Source organism: Sciurus vulgaris (assembly GCF_902686455.1).
Source record: "Sciurus vulgaris genome assembly, chromosome: 17".
Classification (NCBI taxonomy): domain Eukaryota; kingdom Metazoa; phylum Chordata; class Mammalia; order Rodentia; family Sciuridae; genus Sciurus; species Sciurus vulgaris.
Genome location: NC_136478.1, coordinates 54,187,298 through 54,209,400, shown reverse-complemented (window position 1 = coordinate 54,209,400; position 22,103 = coordinate 54,187,298). Strand labels below are relative to the sequence as shown.

At 54.7% G+C, this 22,103-nt stretch overlaps 3 protein-coding genes across 11 annotated transcripts in view; 1 reads left to right on the top strand and 2 right to left on the bottom strand.

Moving 5' to 3' along the window:
• Positions 1 to 7,594, bottom strand: part of PPP1R37 (protein phosphatase 1 regulatory subunit 37) — a 40,588-nt gene extending 32,994 nt beyond the window's left edge. The window contains exon 1 of the mRNA XM_079118902.1: positions 5,969 to 7,594. Coding sequence (XP_078975028.1) covers positions 5,969 to 6,176 — 208 coding nt within the window. The 5' untranslated portion in view covers positions 6,177 to 7,594. The remainder of the gene's footprint in view (positions 1 to 5,968) is intronic.
• Positions 7,595 to 7,946: 352 nt separating this feature from the next.
• Positions 7,947 to 15,555, bottom strand: GEMIN7 (gem nuclear organelle associated protein 7). Of its 9 annotated transcripts, none has more exons than XM_079119017.1 (4): positions 15,314 to 15,553; positions 14,345 to 14,503; positions 9,164 to 9,245; positions 7,947 to 8,763 (listed from the first exon to the last, which is right to left on the bottom strand). In XM_079119017.1, exon 4 carries the CDS (start codon positions 8,753 to 8,755, stop codon positions 8,360 to 8,362), a length of 396 nt encoding a protein of 131 aa, XP_078975143.1. In that variant the 5' UTR covers positions 8,756 to 8,763; positions 9,164 to 9,245; positions 14,345 to 14,503; positions 15,314 to 15,553; the 3' UTR covers positions 7,947 to 8,359. The 9 variants fall into 9 exon arrangements, with proteins under 9 accessions (XP_078975143.1, XP_078975140.1, XP_078975144.1 ...); XM_079119014.1 differs by having other exon boundaries at positions 14,345 to 14,492; XM_079119018.1 differs by lacking the exon at positions 15,314 to 15,553 and adding an exon at positions 15,113 to 15,288.
• A 494-nt stretch (positions 15,556 to 16,049) lies between these two features.
• On the top strand, positions 16,050 to 22,093 carry ZNF296 (zinc finger protein 296). Its single transcript, XM_079118965.1, has 3 exons — positions 16,050 to 18,310; positions 18,534 to 18,683; positions 20,704 to 22,093. Exons 1-3 carry the CDS (start codon positions 18,025 to 18,027, stop codon positions 21,672 to 21,674), a joined length of 1,407 nt encoding a protein of 468 aa, XP_078975091.1. The 5' UTR covers positions 16,050 to 18,024; the 3' UTR covers positions 21,675 to 22,093.
• Positions 22,094 to 22,103: the final 10 nt, after the last annotated feature.

The window sequence follows — 22,103 nt, the reverse complement described above, 5'->3', positions numbered from 1 at the left end:
CCACGCTTCACTGCGGCAGGCGGCCTCCCCAGCTGACTCCGGTGGCTCCTTCAATCTGACACTTCAGTGCTCACCTTTTGACCTGCTCCAAAGCAAGGCTGAGGTCCACCCCAGCCACCCCTGCGTCTGGAAGACAGTCGGGATGGAGTCCTGAATGCATAAGCTGAGTCAAGGGCCCCAGCACGAGGACAGCCCAGCCAGCTGTCAGAACAGCCTGGAGCCTTTGGGAAAAAAATAGATCCCGGCCCTGCTCCCCCGTGCTTCAGCCGCAGCTGCCCTGCCCAGGGCCTGTGGCGCCACGGTGCTTAATCCCTGCAGCGCCCAGGCAGAGCGGGCTGACACCGTGCTCCCAGAAACACACACGCGCCTCCCTTGCCTCCCTTGCCTCTCGGGATGACTCTTTGGCGGGCCAGCTCTGCATGCTCTTTCTGGGGTCTCGGGATAAATGCAAAGTCAGTCTGAAGACTCTGAAGAGCCCTTGCCCTGGCACAAGCTGGATTAGCTCCTTACAAATTTCCCCCAAATACCACCACGTGGTCTCAGATCTGAGGAAAAACTCGATTCTTCTTACACTCATCGTGGGAACCGGTCTCGGGTCACCGAGGTGACTCGCACTCGTTCTCTGCCCTTGAAGCAGGGATATCATGCAAACACGGATCAAGAGTCAGAGGTGGGGGTGGGGCTGGGGCTCAAAGGCAGAGCGCTTGCCCAGCATGTGTGAGGCCCTGGGCTCCATCCTCAGCACCACGAAAAATAAATGAATAATATAAAGGTCTATCAGCATCTAAGGGGAAAAAAAAAAAAAAAAAAAAACCCAGAGGCAGAAGAACCAGGCAGGTGCCTGGGCGTGCAGGCACCGAGTGCGGCCAGGTCTGAAGTGCCAGGAGTGGGGTCAGCAGTGAGGCCACACTGCAGGGAAGAGGAAGGCTCGGGAGCAGCAGAAGCTTGCCCAAAGCCACCAGCAGGCACCAGGTCCAGGATGGAATCCTGGGCTGCTGCCGCCTCTCAGGCCAGGGGGCCAACACCTGCCTGTTTAGTTTGAGCTCAGAAGCAGCTAGGCAACTGGCCCTCGGTCACCTGGTTTGTAACAGACACTGTCAGGCCTGGAGCCCAGGCCTCTCCACAGGTGGCACACTCCTCTAGGCGGGCCTGAGGGAAAGAGGGATGCTGGCGGGTGACAGGGACAGGGAGAGGTGAGCCCACATGCACAGAGGAAGCAGATCCCAACGGGGGCGGGGCAGGAAGAAAGAGAGTGGCCCCTGCTGGCACCGCAGGCTCCTCACCCGGTCCCACTGTCCTGGGAGGCCCTGCACCTGCTGCTCTTCACAGACAGAAAAGGCGAGGCCCAGAGAGAACCACCACCCAGAGTTGCGCGGCTCAGTGGCAGTCTATCCCCACTCCTGCAGCAGGAAGCAATGTTGGGCCCAGATGGCACTGAAGCCACCCCCTCGGCCCCACTCCCCAGTCAGCCGGGGCTTTTAACCTAGGGCCTCTGTGGACAGACGCGTTTCTACCTGTCAAACCAGTTTTGAGGGCTAAATGTGCCACGCAGGCTTCAATGAGAACAGTGTGGCCTTTCCACTCCCTTGTATATACTTTTAAGGACACCATGGCCACTGCCCCCACCACCCTCTCTGATCCTTAAAACTCGAGGCCAGAGAGGGCGGCATGTTTGGGTCCCCTTCCCATTCAGACACCAGCAACTCACACCAGGTGCTCCTGGTGGGCAGCCCTGCCACACACTCCAGGACTGCTGGCCAGGGAACCAGGAATGAGTCACCAGCGGGTGGGGGGTGGCAAGACTCTGGGACTGTGCTGGCATCATGTGCTCTGATCACAGTTCTCTCACACGCCTGTCTTGCAAACCCCACGCAGCGCTCAGTTGCAACTGGGGACACCAGCTAAGCCTCAGGTCACTCCTGCAGTTAGGTCCAGAAGGGTTCCTGGCACAAGGCCAGCTTTGGTCCTCAGGAAAACTGGGACCACAGGGCTTGCCTCTTGTGGTGGGGTGCAGCTGGCTGTCCCCTCCCCTGACACCCACGTGCCCAGCCAGCAGTGCGGAAGCTGCCTCTATCACTCACAATTCCACCTGCCTCCTCGCCCAGCTTCACTGCCCAGCCACGCACACCTGTCCTGGCTCACCAGCCCCTTGGAGCTGGGCTGTCCCAGCCTGGCAGACATCTGAGTGGTCTGCAGGACACAGATCACTGGCCCTATCTTACAGATAAGGAAACGACGCGCAGCAAGAGACCAGAGAGCACACGCTGCCAACGCCCACCTGGAATGCCCCCTCCCCAGGCCACCCAGTCCTGGACACACCCTGCTAGGTGGCTCCAGGAGATGCTGAGAGAGCAGGGCTTGGCGCTTGCTCTACTCCTGTGGTGGGGAACTTCAGATGGCCACTGGTGGGACACAGGCAGGTCCCCAGCAGTCCCTGGGACGGAGGCCTAGGAAGGTCCACTGAGGCCCTGGGCTAGGCCTCTACAGGCGGAAGACTCTCTTCGCGGCAGGTCCCCAGCAGGTCCCTGGGTTCACCTCAACTTCAGAAAGCCCCCAGCCCAGACTCCTGCAAGGCCGAGGCCTCCCTCCCTCAGAGTGACACCCAGAGGCTCCGCCCAGTTCCTGGTCCTCTGCCACCACAGCCAGAGGCCCTCCTCCCAGAGCAAGACACTGCTGGACAGGCATCTGTGCACCCAGGCAGGCTCCCTGGTTTGCTCCCCAGCCTGGACCCCTTCTACAGCTCCCGGCCTAGGCAAGTGTTCCAAGTCCACAGAGAAGCAGAACAGCCTCTGGATGGCCTAGTCTCCCTCAGTTCAGACCTGCCAGCTCCACTGTCACCCTTTGGCTTTGGCTGGAGTCATGCCACCCAGCAGGTCCCAGATGGACTCCTCCATCACTCTTTCCACTAGACCCACAGCTCAAATGACACCCCCTGCCACACTCTGGGCGAATACCAAATCCAAGGACTCTCCCACTCCGGTTCCCAGATGGACCACTCCTCCCTGCAGCCCCGACCAACCCTGAGTCCCCTGGCCTCTTGGCTGGGCCCTGGACCAGCTCTCTGTGCCATGGGTCCTCTGCCCCAGTGAGCCCTCACGTCCCACAGCCCCAAGCCAGGCAACGCCCCCACTGTCCTCCCAGGCAGAGTTATCACCTGCTTCTTGGTGTTGACAGGTCCTCTGTTTTTTCTGCCCTGCAAATCCCACTGTCCAAATTCACCAACTTCACAAGATCCCTCTCCTGCCAGGGTCCAAGTTCACACAGCTCCTTCCCTGCCAGGCCAACTCCTGCAGCCCTCTCCCCAGCCAGCCTAGACCCACTCTTCCGGCCCCCATCAGGTCACTGCCTCGCCACCACCTGCCCACCCAACTCCTGTGGAGCGTTAGCCCCTCTCTGAAGCTCTGGGACTGAGACACCGCCTCCTCCACCTGTTACCCAGGGCAGGCCGATCAGCACCCCCTATCCAATCCCTCCCAGCCAGGCTCCAATGCCCCTCTTTCAGATTCACATTCGTTCCTCCCCACAAACTCTCTCACTGCCTTTCCAAAACTGCTCGTGAGGCCAGGCACGATGGTGTAAGCCTGTAATCCCAGCAGCTCAGGAGGCTGAGGCAGGAGGATCATGAGTTCAAAGCCAGCCTCAGCAACTTAGCAATTCAGTGAGATCCTGTCTCTAAAAGAAATATTTAAGCAAAGGGCCAGGATGTGGCTCAGTGGTTGAGTGCCCCTGGGTTTAATCCCTGGTACCAAAAAAAAAAAAAAAGAAAAAGAAAAGATGAAAAGGCTGGGGATGTAGCTCAGTGGTAAGGCATCTCTGGGTTCAACTCCCAGGACCAAAAAGTGAAATGAAGCAACAACAAAAAACCTGCCCTTGAGAAAGCAAAAAACAAACACCAAGCTGCCTGGGTAACAGCTGCTAGTTAGGTGACAGGAATTTACAAGAACTGTCTTAGTTAATCTTCACAGTTAGCACCTCCATTTGCAGAAAATGAAAAAGGAGGCTGAGAGAGGAAAAGCTGCTTCCTCAAAGCCGAACCTTTTCTCAGAACCTGCAGACCAGGGGTGTTACCTGCACCTGAATCAAACTCTCCCAGAGCCCTCCCTGATCCTCCAGCCCACAAATCCGCCACCATCTCTGCACTTCTTCAAGTTTCTGAAGCCCCATCCGGGCCCCTCCCACAGCCAGCTCCACTCTACTGGCACCTACGTAGACGAAAGTTGCATTAATAACAACTCCGTACTTGCCTAGCAGGTACAAGGCTCCGAGTCTGACACCCAGTGCCACAAAATAAATAATAAATAACACCAAAAAACAAGACAACTACCACAATAACAATAACTGCAACTTCAGGAAGACTTATCCTGAAGACTTATCATTTTACATATATGATTTCATCTTGTCTTCTTCCAAGTCCTTGCCATAGGTATTGTTGCCCATTTTACAGACGGGTAAAGTGAGGCTCAGGAGAGTTGGGTAACCACCCTGAAGTCACAAAGCTCTCATGGAAGAGTCAGGATTTTCCCACGGCCTCTGCTGTTAACCATCCTGCTCTGCCTCTCCAGGCCTTTCCCTTTCCCGCTCTGAACTCCCTGGACTGGCCATCATGTAATAGCTAGGGACCTTTCCGACACTCCTTCCCTCATTTCTAGTTTCCCAAGTCCTCCAACCCCAAACTGGCCCCCTAGCCCTGGCATCCGGAGCCCAAAAATTGGCTGGATCTCACACCAAGAGTCTTAAATTAACTATCATCTCTGACAATAACTAGACAAACTGGCATTTATGGCAGGCTCCCTGTGTGTTCAGTCCACTGACCAAGTGTCCGACCCCTACATCAAAGCCACCAATTCCTCCAATGCCCACAGACTGGCGACAGTGCCTCCCCTTTCCTCAGACCAGCAGACCAATGTCTACGGAACCATGGCCAGTGAGGCCCCTCTTCACAGGCCACACCCCAGTAAAAGCGACTTCTCCAGTGCAGAAGCAAGCTCAACACGCACGGCGGTCCATGTCCCCAGCCCTGTGGGTCCAATGTAGGCCTCCAGTTACCCTTTCAAGTCCAACCCTCTCCAGGGAGCCTAGAACCCAGGGACCTGACCCTCTCCCAACCCCCACAAGCCACCAGACTTCAATGCTTTCGTATCCTACCGACTAGCGATTCCAATTCCTGACTTGATAACATCCCCAACTTGTTCCCAAGAAGAAAAATCAGATCCTCCTATAGCCAGGCCCCAACTTCCCCTGTTGCTTGCCAATGAGCAATCCTCTGCTTCCCTTCTCTGGGAGAGGAGGAGAAGGAGGCATGGCTTTTCTTCTGAATTCCTAACACTGCCTCTGACTGTTCATCTCAATGGGAAATTTACCACCATCCCTGCTCCAACTCCAAACCCAGAGCCTGGAGCACGTTTGGCAAGTGCCCTGGAGTTTACCCTATTCCCTTTCCCCAACTTTAGGATTTACCAGCTTCTCTGCAGCCAGAATCCGGATTTATACCTCTTCCTCCTTTCAGCCAAGAAAATCATCAGCGTGACGACCCCTTGCCTCGAGGCTTGCGGACCAACAACCTCCTGCCGTCCCCACGGGCCTATCAAATTCCTCCAATTGCCCTTTCCGGGTCAATGTTGCCCCACTCTTCTTCCCCCGAATGCCCTATCCTTCTCTGCGGGGTAACTATGAGCTCAACGGTTGCCACCCTCCCAATCTCATAAACCACCAAACCAAACTTTAATTTCCCATCGTGCTAAATCCTAAAACACTCGACCTCAGGTTCCGAGGTGGGGTGGGGGCGGAGACCCAATACTTTCCACTTTCCCAAGCCGACAGCCGGCCCCTATCAGCCTTCATCTCGAAACCTAGTACTGTCTCTTTAAATCAACATTCGGTACAATTTACTGAGCGCCACCTCCAAGCCCGGCCCTTTCCCGACTGCCGGTTCCCCTCCAGCCCGCCCCCGCGCCCTCGCCGTAGCTACCATGTCTCCAGGGGTCTTTGGGCTCCACCGCTCCGGACACGATGTCCTCGTCCGACGGAAAGGTAACGCGCTTGGCTGCAGTCTTGAGGCGCCCATCGGCCGGGGGTGATGCAGGGCTCGGAGACCCGGCCTCGGCGGGGGCCTCTTCGGCGTCGGCGTCGGCGTCGGCACCCGGCCCGGGCTGCTCCTCCTGCGGCGGGATCTCCATCGCCGCCGCCGCCTCCTCACGGGGGCCCCGGGGACATGCCCCGGGCCCCGGACTCGTCTCTCCGGGTCCGCCCGCCGTCCCGGGGCATGGGCTCCGCCGCTGCTTCAGGCGACTCCTCCGTCCGCTCTCCTTGTCGTCGTAGTCGTCGTCGCCGCCGGGAGCGCAAACGCGCCTCCGCTGAGCCCCGCGTGCTCCTGCTATTGGCAGTCGCACTTTCGCTAAAGGCCGAGGACCACCCCCGCCGTGTACTAAGAAAGTCAGAAAGTCTGTTTAGGTCATTTACAGGAAGAAATGTTTTGTGGGCAACGTGAAAAGGGGAACAAAGAACATAAAAAGCCACGGGGAAAAGAAACGTGAGCAGCGAATCTGCAGAGCCGGAACTGCAGAATATGGGGGGCGGGGCGAGGTGGACGCCGTCTCCAAGAGCAGCGCGCACGCGCGAACCTGATCCGCCCCGCCCCCCGCCCCGCCTCAGTCCAGGTAACCGGGTTCAGGTTCCCGCACATTCGACACGAGCCTGGGTATGTGGAAAGGAGCGAAGCGACAGTTATCGAAACATGTTTGGCAGGATTCAAGTCAACTGATGAGGCTGAAAATAAAGACACTGAAAGTAAACGTAATGGGAGCTGCGCTGAGTACGTACAGGTGATGGACGCTGACAGAAGGGATCCTCTGGAAACGAAGACTGCTCCCTTGCTAGTCTCTAGCTTTCCATTTGCAGACTGCAGTTTCACCAAAAACTATCTTGGCAGCGTTACATAAAGTGGAAATTACGATACCAAAATAAATGATTCAGTGAGAAGTATCTAGACCTGACTTAAAACTGGGAGAATGAAATTCCAAAGGCGAGGGATGAATCTGCCGCCCCAAATACCGGGGGAGGACGGTAGATCACCCAGCCAGGCCAGACCGCGCGTGCTCAAGCCACGCCCCCAGGCCACGACTCAGCACTCGGGATTCGCCTCCGCACTTTCGACAGACTCTCCCAGCCCACCCAGCGACCCGGAAAGGCGGGGCTCAAATGATCAAAGGAGACTCGGGGCGGAACAAGCCAGATCGTTGCCAAGGCAACTAGAGAGGTAGGATTCGCCAGAGGTGGCACTAAGAAAGGACCCTGGCAGCTTGGTTATCTACTTGCCCCCTACATTAGCAGCCGCACTTTTTAGACTGAAAAGGAATCCTTCACTTTCTGAATTTGAAGGGACTAAGAGAAGGACAGGAACTTTTTTAAAAATACCATCTGCTGGAAGATTTCTAGTGAGGGGAGTGAGTGAAGCTGGTGACACGGACCATCACCCTTCAAGGCCTGGGCCAAATGGAGGAAGGTTGAAGCTTCACGCTAACCTCTAATCCCCAGCCTCTTCTCAGTGAAGTCGCTGTACAGGATCGGAGCATCCCCTCTACCCAACCCGGTATGGAACAGGAAAAAAAAAAAAAAAAAAAAACGCATCTGCTCCCTGCCATGAGCACCTGTCTGTGCGGGACCAAGTGACCCAATAAGAGCCACGCCCCTTGCCTTGTCCATCAGGCCCACCTCAAAATCAGGTCCTGCCCACCCCAAAACCAGGTCCCCATCTTCCTATGCAGGGGTCTCCAGCCATTCCCTGGGACCTGAGGTGACACAATCCCTGCACTTTTACCCGAGTTCCTCACCATCTTCAGTGGGGCTGGATCCAGCTCCACAGGATTCAGCCCTTACATAACCACTCGACCACCTCCTAAATTTTACTCCATCCCCCATGGGGGTACATAGAAAATGAAAAAGAGGAGTCCAGCTTTCCTGGGATAATTGGTTCTTTGGCAGGAGGGGAGCACTGGGGAGTTATCTTCAGGGTGGCTGAATTCTGCAACCTCTTCAATTAAACAAATCCCCACTCTGCAGTTCATCTTCCTCCAGGCCCCACCCCCACACCCCAGTTTTCAGGAATTGGCATCAGGCCCATGCTTTGTAGAGTCCAGAGTTCTGTGAGGTAGAGCAGTCCTTTTCAACAGGATCTAGAATTCCTAGGGTTGCAGACTTTTACAACTAGACTCTGAAGGCCTCAAGAATCCAGAGGTGGTTGGCTCAAAATTCCCAGGGAGATCGGAACTCTGTGGGGCCCAGCGTGCCTGCTTCAGGAACATTTGGAGGCCTGGGACACTGTGGCTATGCCCACAGTGGAAGGGTGACCACAATAATATCTTCACAGCTTGAAGGTGTATGAGATAATGTCACTACATCGAAGCAGTGCCTCAGCCTGCACACCTATGGGAGTCTGCAGCTGCGACACGTAGAAGTTGGCCACATCCAGGTCAGTGGCTCCAAAGTGGGCGGCCACATGCACACCCTCGTGCAGTGTGAAGCTCACCTGGCGACCCACCATGGCCAGCAGGCTGCGGAGGTAGCGCTCCCGAAGGGCAGCTCTGGCCCGCTGTTCCTGGGATTCTGGATATTCTTGAAGGATGGGACACGCTTGGATTTCAGTAGCCACACGCTTCAGGGGGGCCCTGCGTCCATCAGGGGCAAAGCCTCGACTCAAGCCGTCAGGGCCCCGGGGAAGCCGGAGCACAGGCACAGGAATGGCCAGTGGAGTCTGCATTGTGCTGGCTGTTGAGTGAAAACAGGGAAGCCATTAAGTGGGGGTGCAGAGCTTGAGGAGGGGGGCAGATGCTGCTTTTCCAGGCATCTCGCCCTGTCTAAAACACTGAGTCTCCTAAAATCTGGGCCAGTCTCCCCCTCTGCCCTCCTCCTGGGAACTGGCACCACCATTCCTCCAGTGGCTTGGACCAGAATCAAAGTGTCACAAGCACAGATGAAGCCTGGCGAAGGAAGGGAGTTTTGTCTGCTTTTATCAAAACTTTATCCCAGGGCTGGGGGGATAGCTCAGTCAGTAGAGTGCTTGCCTTGCAAGAACAAGGTCCTGGGTTCGATCCCCAGCACCACCAAAAAAAAAAAAAAAAAACTTTATCCGAATTCTGAGCAATAAATATTGACCAGAACAACAAACCTCAGCTTCCTCTCACAAGCAAACCATTCAGGCCATCAGGAAATCCTGCTTCCGAAAAGAATCCCGCTGGCTGAATCTGGAACTATTTGAACATTAACATAATGATAGTTACAAACTACAACTACTGAATAAAATCAGAGTCCATACTAATTATAAATGAAGGAATAAATAAAGAGGGAGACAGGAAAGGTCTTTATTATATAACAGCAAGTAATGAATGTAGGAGGAACAATGTGTGGAAAATCATCAAGGGATGTGAAAATTTATGGATTAAAGTTTGATGAGGAATAGAATATCTACATTGTCTTAAAGTACCTCTTCATAAAATATTTATTCGCTGTAAAGGGAAAGCAGTAACTTTATAGTGGAGAAACCTGATGGACGCCCCCTTTACTTGGCGATTGAAGCCAGCAGCTCCAGTAACGAGACAGCAAGGACAGAGCACCATGTCTCTGGTATTCCTTCCAAAAATGGATTACCAAACTCAAGTTGAGGAACATTCTACAACAAAGCAACAAAGCTAGACTGGGCTCAAAACAAACAACAATAAACACACACACACACACACACACAAAACCAAGGTCATAAAAGACAAGGAAAGGCTTACAAAACGATTTCATGTTCATTCACACCCTCCCCCTTCTCACCCCTCCTCTGCCTCCATCCTGGTGCCACCTCAGTCGCTTCTTCCTGAACCACAAAGTCAGCCCATCACTGGGTCCTAAGACTCCACCTTCACCGCCCCCCACATCGTGCCCCACTTGGCCAAGTACCCTGTTAACACACCACGCAGCTCACCTCCCTCTGCTCCGAGCCTTCCTCCAGCTTCTGTCTCGCTCAAAGCCAAACCCACAGCCCACAAGACTCCTGCTCAGTGGGTGCCACTTATGCTATCCCCACCACCACTGGCCTCACTCGTCCCTGGGCACAAGGCCTGGCAGCCCCTGAGAGTCTCTTGCATTTGTCCTCCTGTCTCTGCCTGGATCTCCTTCCCCTCAACTGGCTTCAAAGCAGCCACCTTGCTTTTCCCATCCATGGCCCAAAGACCAGGCTCATCAAGTCCTGCTTCTGCTCCAGTGAAGGTGGAAATACCTTCCCACCAGCCTGAGCTGTGTGCCTTCAGTCCAGAGACAGCCCTGGGCTGGCCTTGCCTAGCACTGGTTCCATCGCTTGCACAGCAAGAAAATAATAATGACAATGGAGACAGTACCAATCGCCTGCTGTTATCAGGATTCAACAGGCTCCTGAAGATGGGGCCTGGGAAACTGCTTCATTGCTTTGTGCCTTGGTTTCCTCATCTTAAAGCAGAGACCTCCTTCACAATGTTAGCATGGGGACCAAATGACCTAAACAACGTAGTGTTCATTACAGGCCTGGAACATGTTAAGTGCTGCTGCTGTTAAATGCGTGTAGAGAAACACTAGCTTTGTGAGAAGGAGACAGAAGGACAGAGGCTTATTTGCCCTTAAAAACCTAGTGACTGACTGGCGCAGTGGCGCACACCTGTAATCCCAGCAGCTCAGAAGGCTGAGGCAGAAGTTCAAAGCCAGCCTCAGCAATGGTGAGGCCTTAAACAACCCAGCGAGACCCTCTCTAAATAAAATACAAAATAGAGCTGGGGATGTGGCTCAGTGGTCGAGTGCTCCTGAGTTCAATCCCCAGTTTTAAAAATAAAAACACATAGTGACTGACAGGAGACTGACAAGGACTGGGCACCCAGCACCCCAGGAGGCGGTGATTCCAATGATTCTAAATTTATATAATTTTCATGCATCAAAAATGTTTTGCTTGGGCTGGGGATATAGCTCAGTTGGCAGAGTGCTTGCCTTGCAAGCACAAGGCCCTGAGTTCAATCCCCAGCACCGCAAAAAAAAAAAAAAAAAAAGTTTTGCTGCTGGGCACCATGGCGCACACCTTTAATCCCAAAGGCTGGGGAGTTTGAGGCAGGAGGATCACAAATTCCTCAGCAATGATGAGGCCCTGAGCAACTCAGTGAGACCTTGTCTCTAAATAAAATGTAATAAAGGGCTGGGGATGTGGCTCAGTGGTGGAGTGCCCCTGAGTTCAGTCCCTGGTACCCACCTCCCAAAAAAGTCTTGCTGGACTGGGGATGTGGATCAATGGTAGAGAGCTTGCCTAGCACGTGCAAGGCTCCAGGTTCAACCCCGCAGTCGCAGAACTAAAGAGGCTGGGGATGTAGCTCAGTTGGTAGAGTGCATGCCTCACATGCACAGGGTTCAATCCCCAGCACCGCAAAAAAGGAGGGAAGGAGGCAGAGAGGGAGGGAGAGAGCGATGCTTTGCTAAGTGTGAGGGCATACACCTGTAATCTCAGCTACTGAGGCCAAGGCAGAAGGATCACAAGTTCAAGGCCAGCCTGGGCAATTTATTCTATTAGCAAAGCTTGGGTCTTCTGTTCAAAGACTTCCAGAATCCACAACTCACCACCTCTACTCTGCCCTTTCCTGGGTCCAGCCACATCACCTCCCACCTGGCAATCACACCTTGGCTGTCAGAGGGATCCTATTAGAACTAAGTCCCAGGGCCTCTCCTCAAGGCTCCCACCTTACCCAGAGCAAAAGCCAAAGCTGCTGCAGAGCCTATAAGGCCTGTCACCTCCCTGACCTTATCTCCCATCCCACTACCCTTTGTTCTAGGCATATGCCAAGCACAGTCCTGCCTGAGGGACTATGCGTCTGCCATTATTATTGCCTGAAACCCTCTTTCAAAGGGGAGAGCATATATTTCCAGATGCATAGTTCACTTTTTGCTGCTGAAATATCACCTCTATGGGCAGGAAAAATAGTAGCCCCTTCACTCTGTTTTTTTTGTAGTTGTTGTTTGTTTAACCTTTTTTTGTGTGTATGTGAGGCATTGGGGCTTGAACCCAGGGGTACTTTATCACTGAACTACATCCCTAGCCCTGTTTTTAAATTTTGAGATTGCTAAATTAGAACTTGAGATCCTCCTGCCTCAGCCTGGGGCACTGGGATTACAGGTGTGTCCCACTGTACTCAGCCCCAGGCTGGTTGAACTCCTGGGCTCAAGAAATTCTCCTGCCTCTGCATCCCCAGTAGCTGGGACTATAGGCACCTGCCACTGGCACTGCCACCTCCTGACAATCTGCATCCATTGTCATGTACATAGTACTTAACAACAGGAGTACCTCCTGAGAAGCGTCCATCGTTGTGTGAAAATCAGTGTCCCTGCACAAACTTAGGTGGCATACGTCAATCACTGTATGTGCCCTCCTGACGCAATCAAGAGATTCAGAGCACATGAAATGAGGCTGCTTTTTTAAAATAGGAGTACACTCTAAAACAGTGATATAAAGCATGGCAACGCACAAATACACAAAGCAGTAACATCGTCATTTATCGTCGACATCAAGTATTACATACTGTCCAGAACTGTCCATGCTATTCTTTTACGCCCCGGCACACCACAGTGTTTACACCAGCTCCACCACCGTGTGAGTCGCATTTGCACTACAATGTCACGCCAGCAATGGCCGCATTAGAAATTTCTCAGCTCTGTGGGCATCTTAGGTGACTCTTGTCACATGGCCCATCTTGATGGAAATGCTGTCAAGAAGTGCCTATCTACCTATATGCTGCCTGTCCCACCAACATAAGCCTCAGAGAGAGGGACAGGTCTGATGACTTCACAGTTGTATCCCACTGACTAAAGGGAACTGGCTGACCAGGTGCAGGGTGCCGGGGGACTTGGTAAATATTTGTCGAAGACTTGTAAAGATTCACCCACCCAAGATACATTTACTTGATTTTATGGAATGAAGAAGTGCCTGATTCTAGAATCACAGAATAAAGCAAATCAAAAGGTCCTTGAAAGAAAATGATTCGCCCATCCACTTTATCCAATATTATCAATACACATCATCCCTGTGCCTGCTCTGTGCCCCCCATGCTGGTGGGGTCTTGGGAACACTTCTAAGGACTCAAACAGCCCAACCCTGTCCTGCCCCACAGGCTTCCCGTCCAGTGTGGTACACAAGCTCATCCCCAGACAAGAGGGCAGACCACAGTGGACAGAGTGGGAAGGAAGGAGCCTAGAAGGGGCAGCACCCAGTCAAGGGGAGGGGGCAGAAGGTGGCATCCAAGAGGGGCAGACATATCTGAGCAAGGGCCTGAATGAGGAAGGAATAGATGGAGAGAGGTGGGGGAAAGACTGGTCAGAGGGAACAGCAAACACAGAGTCCAGGGAAGGTGCACTTGAGGCAAAGCCAGGAGGCCAGTGAGAAGCAGAGAGGGTCAGGATCAGATGGTCCAGAGCCTTGTGGGTTGTGATAAGAATTCTGGCCTCAAATTCCAGAGAGATGGGAGCCACAGGATGGTTCTGAACCCTTTGGAGAAAAAACAGGATCTGGCCTAGGTTTTCACTGCTACCCAAAGAACAGACTGGGGACAAAGGAGAAGCAGGGAGTCTAGTGAAGAGGTCACTGTCATGGCTCAGGCAGATGACAGTGCTTAGGAGAGGGTGGGGACAGTGTTGGTGGGGAAAGCAGGTCAGATTAGGGCGTATTTTTAAGGTTGAGAGCCCTCCCTGATGGATGCAACGTGCAAGTTAGAGACAGGATGGTCAGGGGAGACTCCAATGTTTTTCTGCCTGATGAGGGAGCCGAAGGGGGATGGGATTAAGGGCTATTTACATTTTTTAAATTTATCTGACCACTATCACTCAAATTTAGTCACCAGACCCCAGGGCCTTTCTCTAACCTAGGTTAACCTTTAAGTGTTTTAAGAGAAACACCCTGGTCTTCCAGATGGAAATTAATCAAGTGGTCGAACATACCATTTTAGGGGGGGGTTGTTTGTTTTCTGCAGGTACTTGTGATTGAACCCAGGGGCACTCTACCACTGAGCTACTGAGCTACATCCCCATGCCCAGTCCTTTTTTTTTTTCCTGTAGCAAGGTCTCCCTAAGCTGCTCAGGCTGGCTTCAAGCTTTCAATCCTCCTGCTTCAGCCCCCTGAATAGCTGGGACTACAGGCCTGCACACCATGACCAGCTCAAAAAATTATGTTAAAGCCCTATTAAAAAAAAAAAAAAAAAAAAACTGAAGGAAGGGCCAGTGGAGGGACTTGTTTGCTCTACTGGGGGAAAAGCAAGGATTCTCCACTTTCCTAAAGTACAAATGAAGTTGGGAGATGTTGAATCATTACCTGGTATAGGTTGGAGAGTGGCAGAAAGGGAGCCAATTGGGGCTGGTCTGTCAATGGAGCAGTGGCCCTCGCCCTGCCCTACGCAGAAGGACAAACTTTTTCCAATGGCAGGGGGAAGACCTTGAGGGTTCTGGAGTCAAGGTGTGACCTGATAAGAAACTGGTTTGAGAAACTTCACACAGGGCGTGTCCAAGAAAGGCCAGGGCCAGCTAATCCATTCTCCCTGGTACCAGACCCTAGAGGCCTTTATTGTCTCAGTCCCCAGGTCAGGGATTTCCTGCCCAAAGGTTTCAGGAAAAATGTCCAAATTCATTTGCCACCACTGGGAAAACCAACCCCACAGACTAGACCTCCATGGCAGAGGCAGGGGATTCACCCCATCTCTCTGCCTGGGGCCTCGGGCTCTCTTTAAGAGAATGAGAAAGGATCATCAGCTCAGTGGACGAGCATGCGACCAACCCTTCACAGTCGCCAGGGTAGGGTACCAGCTGAGTTACCCGGTTAACAGCCGAGGGACGGGACCTAACTGAGCAGAGGGGACACACCTTGGGATGCCCAGTCTTGAGGCAAATTAGTTAAATGGGGTCACTTGAGAGGGAATGAACCCCAAACACGACATCTCCCCTCCGCCCCTGGGGCAGGTCAGTTTTCTTTCAATTCCTCCCGGCCACCAATCATTCTCCTTTTCTTATACTAAGTAGGTCCTCCCGGCCCCCAGGCGTCCACCTCCCACCGCGCCCTGGGCGTTCGGCTGGACGTTCCGCCCACCTCCAGGCTCCGAAGAAACCCGCGATGGGAAAAGATGGGGGTCTCCCGACTGCCTCCGTTGCGACTGTTACCATCGTGGTCCTCGTTCCTTCCCCGAGGGACAGCACTCCGCCGGCCCCCTCCGCCACCCGCGGCCCCGAGCCGCTTCTTCCCGCCACTCGGGAACCTGCCCTCAATCCCCCACCGCCACCCAGTACTCACCCAGGTCAGCAGCTTCTGGCGCCCCCACTTCCGCCGGGGCCCCCGCTGCAGAGGCCCGGGCGGGCCGCGAGCCGCCGAGCCTGGGTTCCGCCCGCGCCGCCGCCGCCGCCCCACGTGGTCGCGGCGGGCTGGGAGGCCCGGCTCCGGGCACCGCCCCGGTCACCACCCCGCCGGCGCCTCGGATCGGCCAGCCTGTTAGTGGGGGGCGTCTAGGATGCCCATTTTACGGACTACAAGACTGAGGCTCGCAGAGGAAAGCCTTGCCCGCGGCTGCGTCAGGGGCCGAGCTTAGCTTCCCTCCCCCCCCCCCCCCCCCCGCCCCGCTGCACCGACACGCTCCTACCCTGCACCTCCGGGGAGAACGCCACCTCTCCCGCTGAAACCCAGAGATCGTGCTCTCAGCAGCCGCGTACCAGGAAATAGGCTTAAAGTGCAGCAGCTGGGATGGACGAGAGAGGGTCATTTTGTCCTCCAGCTCTCCCCGCTGTCCCGGTTTACAGAACTGAGACCCTGAATGACGAAACTGATCCTCACTGCCCAATGCCCAGGGACCCTGAGTACCTCGGCTTTCCACGATCGCAAGGCCTAGGGCCTGGCACACAAGTGCTCTGCAAATATCTGTGGAAAGACACCAGACACATAAAAGGAGGTCAGTTCGTATTTGGTGACTGAATCATGAAGCTTAGGAGCTCCAAAACAGACAGGGGGTCCCTTTGCCATCTCACAACTTGCATTCTAGGGGGGAGGGGTAAGAAGAGGGTATAAATGAGCAAATACATAAACAGATGAACGGCTCTTTTGAGACTTCATAAATTGATGCCAAAAATAAAATGAAATAATCCCAACCCAGTAGTGGAGCCCACCTGGAATGCCAGGGACTCAGGAGGCTGAGGCATGAGGATTGCAAGGCCAGCCTCAGAAACTTAGCAAGATCCTGTCTCAACATAAAATATAAAAAAGGGTCGAGGATGTCGCTCAGTGGTCAAGCACTCCTGAGTTCAATCCCTCAGTACTGCAAAACAAAATTAAATCAAATAAGGGGCACAGCATTACTGTGTGGCAGGATTGGGAAGAAGCCACCTCTGGTAACCCTCTAGTTCTAACATTCCTTTGAGACCTGGGGAAACTGAGGCCCAAAGAGAGAACCAGGGACAGATGGAGGTCATCAGGGTAATTTGCAAGGCCTTCAGCAGGGTGGGGCTACTTTAGATAGGCCAGTCAGGAGGCCTTCTGCTCTTGAGAGGACAATTGAGCTCAGACCTGAATAACAATATGCGGAACTCCAGGAGATCAGCATCTGGAATTCACTCAGGGCTGGGCTAGGGACACCTGTAGGAGGACAGACCCTGGCCCTAACCTCAGGGGGCATGCCTTATTTTGGGAGGGGGACAGTCAACAAACAGTTCTATTCTGTGATGTGGTCTATGCCAGGAAGAAAAGAGAACTCATAAAGGATTGAGGGTGGGGCAGAGTGTCAATGCCACTTCAAACAGTAGCAGATAGAATCGCTAGAGGGAAGAAGTTCAAGGGGGCCCAAGAAGGGGCAGGTAGGACAGTTGACTATATGTTTTTTTTTTTGTTTGTTTATATTTGGTTTTGGTACTGAGGATTCAACCCAGGGGTGCTTTTCGACTGAGCTACATCCCATGTTCCTTTTGTTTTTTATTTTGAGAAAGGGTCTTGCTAAGTTTTGAAGCTGGCCTCAAAATTGTGATCATCCTGCCTCAGCCTTCCAAGCCGCTGGGATTACAGGCATGGACCACCACACCTGCCTGGCTATTTGATTTTATTGGCCAGTTCAGGCCTAGGGGGAAAAATAGATGTACATATTACCATTCTCTTCAGCCCCGAAGAGAAAGACCTCGGCTTGTTTCCTGAAAACCGAAAGACCCGAAATTGGTCAAAGGCCCTTGTGATGGAGCCCCATTTTCTCACTGAAATCAGTCCTCCACCCGTACACCCACAGGGGCTTCCCGAATGTCCCAGGCTGACTCTTGCACCTCCCTAGGTCTCAACTCTGCTCTACTCTGCCCTGGCATCGGGGAGAAAATTGAAGCCGGCATGAGTTTACCCTGTCTCCATTCCTAGCTTTATTTTGCTCCCTGGCGCCTGTCATCATGAAAAGTGCTCCGTAGTCTACCCGGGTTATCTGTGTTCAGTGTCTCCCCGCAGCATAAGCTCCAAAGGGCCGGGTTGTTGTGGTTGTGTTGGCTTCTGCATCTGCAGTGCTTAGAACAGCGCCTGGTGCACAACAGGCACTCAGTAAATGGTGTCCAATGATTTTTTTTAATGCAATACGTTTGATGGAATAATCCAGATTATTAGGTGCCTAGTAAGAAAGGTGGCCTTACCCCTTCCCACCAAGGTTGTGTGTGGGCATCCCGTGCCTCAGTTTCGCCGGCCCCAAAATGGGCTCTGGAAGACCTATTTCTACGCCTCCTTCTAAGAACATGGAATGATTGAATTTGGTCACTAAGGCGAAGGCAGAAGGGAGGGCCTGCAGATTAAGTTTGGCGGCCGGCGGAGCCCGGGCGGGACGGCCCGGACCTCTGCCGTCAGGCCCCGCCCCGGGGGCGGAGCCACGGCCTGGCCAGCACGTGTAAAAGTTCGCGGCCGGTCGCCGCAGCCACTCACCTGAGCGCCTCGCTCCGAGCGTGCACCGCCCGCGCGTCCTCCGCCGCCAGGCCGCCAGCTCGCCCGGCCCGCGACTCATGTCCCGCCGCAAGGCCGGCAGCACGCCCCGCCGAGTAGACCCCGCGCCCGCCGCCAGCCCAGACGACGGGATGGAGATGCCCGACCTCGTCATCGAAATGAAGCCGGAGCCAGACGTGCGGCCCCTGCAGGCCTTGGCCCCAGAGCCCTTCTCCCCGAAGGAGGTGTCGGCGCCGGGGCGCTTCGGGGGCGAGCCCGGCTACTCCCCCGGCCCCATGCCTGCCGGGGCCATGAGCATGCGGAACCAGTGGGCCCTGTGGACGCCGCTGACCCCGAACTCTTCCGGTGAGCTCCCCGGCCCCTCGCCGCAGTCCCGGGGTAGCCCTCCTTCCCTGTGGCCCCCAGGTGGGATCCCTGCGCCGGGCATGGGCCCCTGGGACAGCCTTATCGCCTTAGCCCCGTCCTGGTCCCCAGCCCCCTTCTGACCTTCGGGTTTCCCCTCTTCCTCGGAACCCCCGGCCCGGGTCCTGGCCCCACCCCGCGCTCACCACCCGCTTCCTCCCTGCAGACCGCCAACCCTGGACCGACAAACACCCAGATCTGTTGACCTGCGGCCGCTGCCTGCAGACCTTCCCGTTGGAGGCCATCACTGCCTTCATGGACCATAAGAAGTTAGGCTGTCAGCTCTTCAGAGGCCCCAGCCCCTGCCAGGGCTCAGGTGAGTAACGACAGCCTCGGTCCCCCTCAAGTTCAAAGGCCCGGCTTCCTGCGGGAGAGGGGGCTGAGGTGGACAAGCAGGGCACTGAGCATTACTTCCCTTTTCTCGCTCCCCATCGGGAGCAGCCTAGGCGTGGCCAGGGCCTGCCCGTCCTGGGGCAGGGACTAGAGGTGCGGAGGGGGTGGGGCGGGGGCTGGGCAGGGAAGGAGGGCGGCCCACGGGGTGTGGCCAGCCCCAGAAAACTGGCCTGGGGATTTGCCACACACCCCCAATCAGGTTTCACTTCTCCTTCCCCTTGGACAGAAATAACTGGCCAGGTGGCTGGACCAGGGTGGCAGTAGAGGGACCTCTAGGGAGGGCAGTGGCCTGGGGGAGGGGGTGGAGGCCAGCAGGAAGGGGGGATGCCAATCCCTCCCGTTTCTTCATCACTTTTGATGAAGGTGCTGGGAGTTGTTCAGAGACAGGGAAGGGGCTTCTCTCGGTGCCATGGTGGAATCTCCCAGCCTTGAGTGCTGGGAAGCCCCTGGTTTAAGCCAGTGGCAAGACACCTAGTGTCCCCTTGAGGGAATTAAGATCCTTAATACGGTGCTTACCCGCTGAGCTATTCCTGAGTTTGTGGCAGGGGGATTCATTCAGACCTATGAATTTCTAGCCTCCAGCCCTGGTGTGACTTAGGAAATGGAATTATATTCAGAGCTGTGCCAGGGAGGGTCTGCTGGTGGGAGGGCCGGGGGGTGGGGCTATGATTCACTCAGCTTTAGTTTGCAGTGGGAGGGTGGCCTGGTGGGGCAGGAACTCACTGGAATAATACTTGCACTTGGGGGTTGTGGGCACCTTGGTGTCCTAGGCTGGATTAATGTTAGAGGGCTTATATGGACCAAAGCTCTCAACAGTTCTGTATGTGAGGTCACAACAATCCCGGAAGGGAGGGAATCCCTAGGATCCCCATACGTAGCAATTGAGTAAACTGAGGCTCAGACAGGGTATGGTCTTGCTCAAGGTCATACATCCAGGTAGCAGGGAAGTCCGAATTCAACTTGTCAGGCTGAGCCTCCCCAGCTTCTGCTCTTGACCTTAACCCTGTCCAGTAAGGCCACTCCATCCAAAACTGTCTAGGATTTGAAAAATATAAAGCCAAGTGGATCCAGGAAGTATCCACTGATAATACCCAATAGGGTCTAGAGAAAACCTTCTTGGGGTCTTCCCACCAGGGGTCCATGCAAGGGGCAGGTGGGTTACTACCCCATTCCCCTAGCATGGAACTCTAAGCATGGGGCCCGGAACAGAGGAGCCCCCCCCTACTAATCAAGAGCTATTATATTTTTTATTATATATTTATATTTATATTTATATTTATATTATTATATACATTTTTTTAAAAGAAAAACACTGTTCTCCACCCCTGACTCCCGACCCCACTGCCCAGGTTTCTGATTAAAACCCTAGTTCCACCCCTTCCAAGCCATATGCCATTGGGGGAAATGGCTCTGTTTTAGAGTTTGTTTCCTGTCCCGAGGGAAGGTTCTGAGTGAGCTGAGCCCTGGCATAGCACCTAGCACATAGAAAGTGCTCTCTGAATTTGGTCACCTTTTTCCTTTGGTGCAGGGCCTTGGGACTGTTAGGCAAGTGCTCTACCACTGAGTTACACCTTTGGACCCCAGTGACCTTCAGCAAGGCTGTCCTAACCCTGCATCCCTAACGTTCCCTGTCTTAACTTGTCTTCACCTTACCGGAGATGCGCCTCCACGCAAGAGCACCTGCCTAATATGCATGAGGCCTGGCTCCATCCCAGCAACACAGGAAATAGATTTCAAATCTACGGTCCTGGCACACTCAGCCCCTGCTACAGAGATTGTCCCTGCTTCAGGAGCTTCCCCGGGACGTGGCTTCCACCTGTGTTCTTACTGCAGAGTTCTTGCGCCTGGAGTAGAGCCTTTCCCACAAAGGGGTCCAGCTGGGCACTGTGACCTATAGTCTTCTACCCACCAGCACTAACACTCTGTCCCTCTCTCGTCTCCAGAACCTAAGGAGGTGAAGACTCTGAGCTGTCTCCGCTGTGGCAGACAGTTCACAGGGGCCTGGAAATTGCTGCGTCATGCCCAATGGGATCACGGACTGTCCATCTATCAGACAGAATCGGAGGCCCCAGAGGCCCCACTGTTGGGCCTGGCTGAGGTGGCTGCGGCCGTGTCGGCAGTGGTAGGGCCAGCAGCTGAGACAAAGGTTTCCCGTGTGAGCAGCCTCACCCGGCGGAGCCCCACCTGCTCAGTGTGCAAGAAGACCCTCAGCTCCTTCAGCAATCTCAAGGTGCACATGCGCTCACACACAGGTGAGCGGCCGTACACCTGTGACCAGTGTCCCTATGCCTGTGCCCAGAGCAGCAAGCTCAACCGCCATAAGAAGACCCACCGGCAGCTGTCCCAGAGTCTCTGCATGGCTGACACTAGCCAGGAACAGGCTTCCACAGCACCTCCAGAGCCAGCTGCCCATGCCGCTGCCCCAGCCAGTACCCTCCCGTGCAGTGCAGGTGAGGGGGCCGGAGCTGCAGCTACTGCAGGTGTTCAGGAGCCTGGGGCTCCTGGCAGTGGAGCTCAGGCAGGCCCAGGTGGGGGTGATTGGGGAGCTGTTGCCAAAGAACAGAGAACTGATCCTGCAAAGAATCAGAAGATGTCACCCAAGAAGACCCCCAAGTCTGCTGGCAAGAGCCGTGGGCCAGGGGGCAGCTGTGAGTTCTGCGGGAAGCACTTCACCAACAGCAGCAACCTGACCGTGCACCGGCGCTCACATACTGGCGAGCGTCCCTATGCCTGTGACCAGTGTCCCTATGCATGTGCCCAAAGTAGCAAGCTCAACCGCCACCGCCGCATGCATGGCTTGGGGCCTGGTAGCACCCGCTTTGAGTGCCCACACTGCTGTGTGCCTTTCGGCCTGCGTGCCACCCTGGACAAACACCTGCGACAGAAGCACCCCGAGGTGGGAGAAGTGGCCTGAGCTTGAGTGCCCTCCCTCCCCACCTTCTCGCGCCTGTCAACACTGCACTGACCTCCTGTCCTTACCTTTCTGCAAGTAAATCATTCTCCCCTATTCACACCCATGCACCTGGACTGTGGCTTTCTTGGGGTGTCTAAGGTGGGGAGGGAGGATTCTCCCCCTTGGGGATGGCTGGACGGACCGGTTTGGAGTTAGGGGGGTGAGGGGAAAGGCCAGCCCCCAGTGCCTGGGGCAGAGCAGGACTGGCACAGAAAGCCGTGCTCCCGGTTCTTGGTGTGGGTGAGGCCAGGGCAGGGGCCAGGTGAGGGCGGGGAGAGAGGCCTGGACCTGTCACCAGAGGCCCCTGGGCAGAGTCCTGGCCCATCATTCACATGGAGAGTGCTGGGTGGGTCCTCCAGACCACACATGTGGGCAGCCCTTTCCCACCAG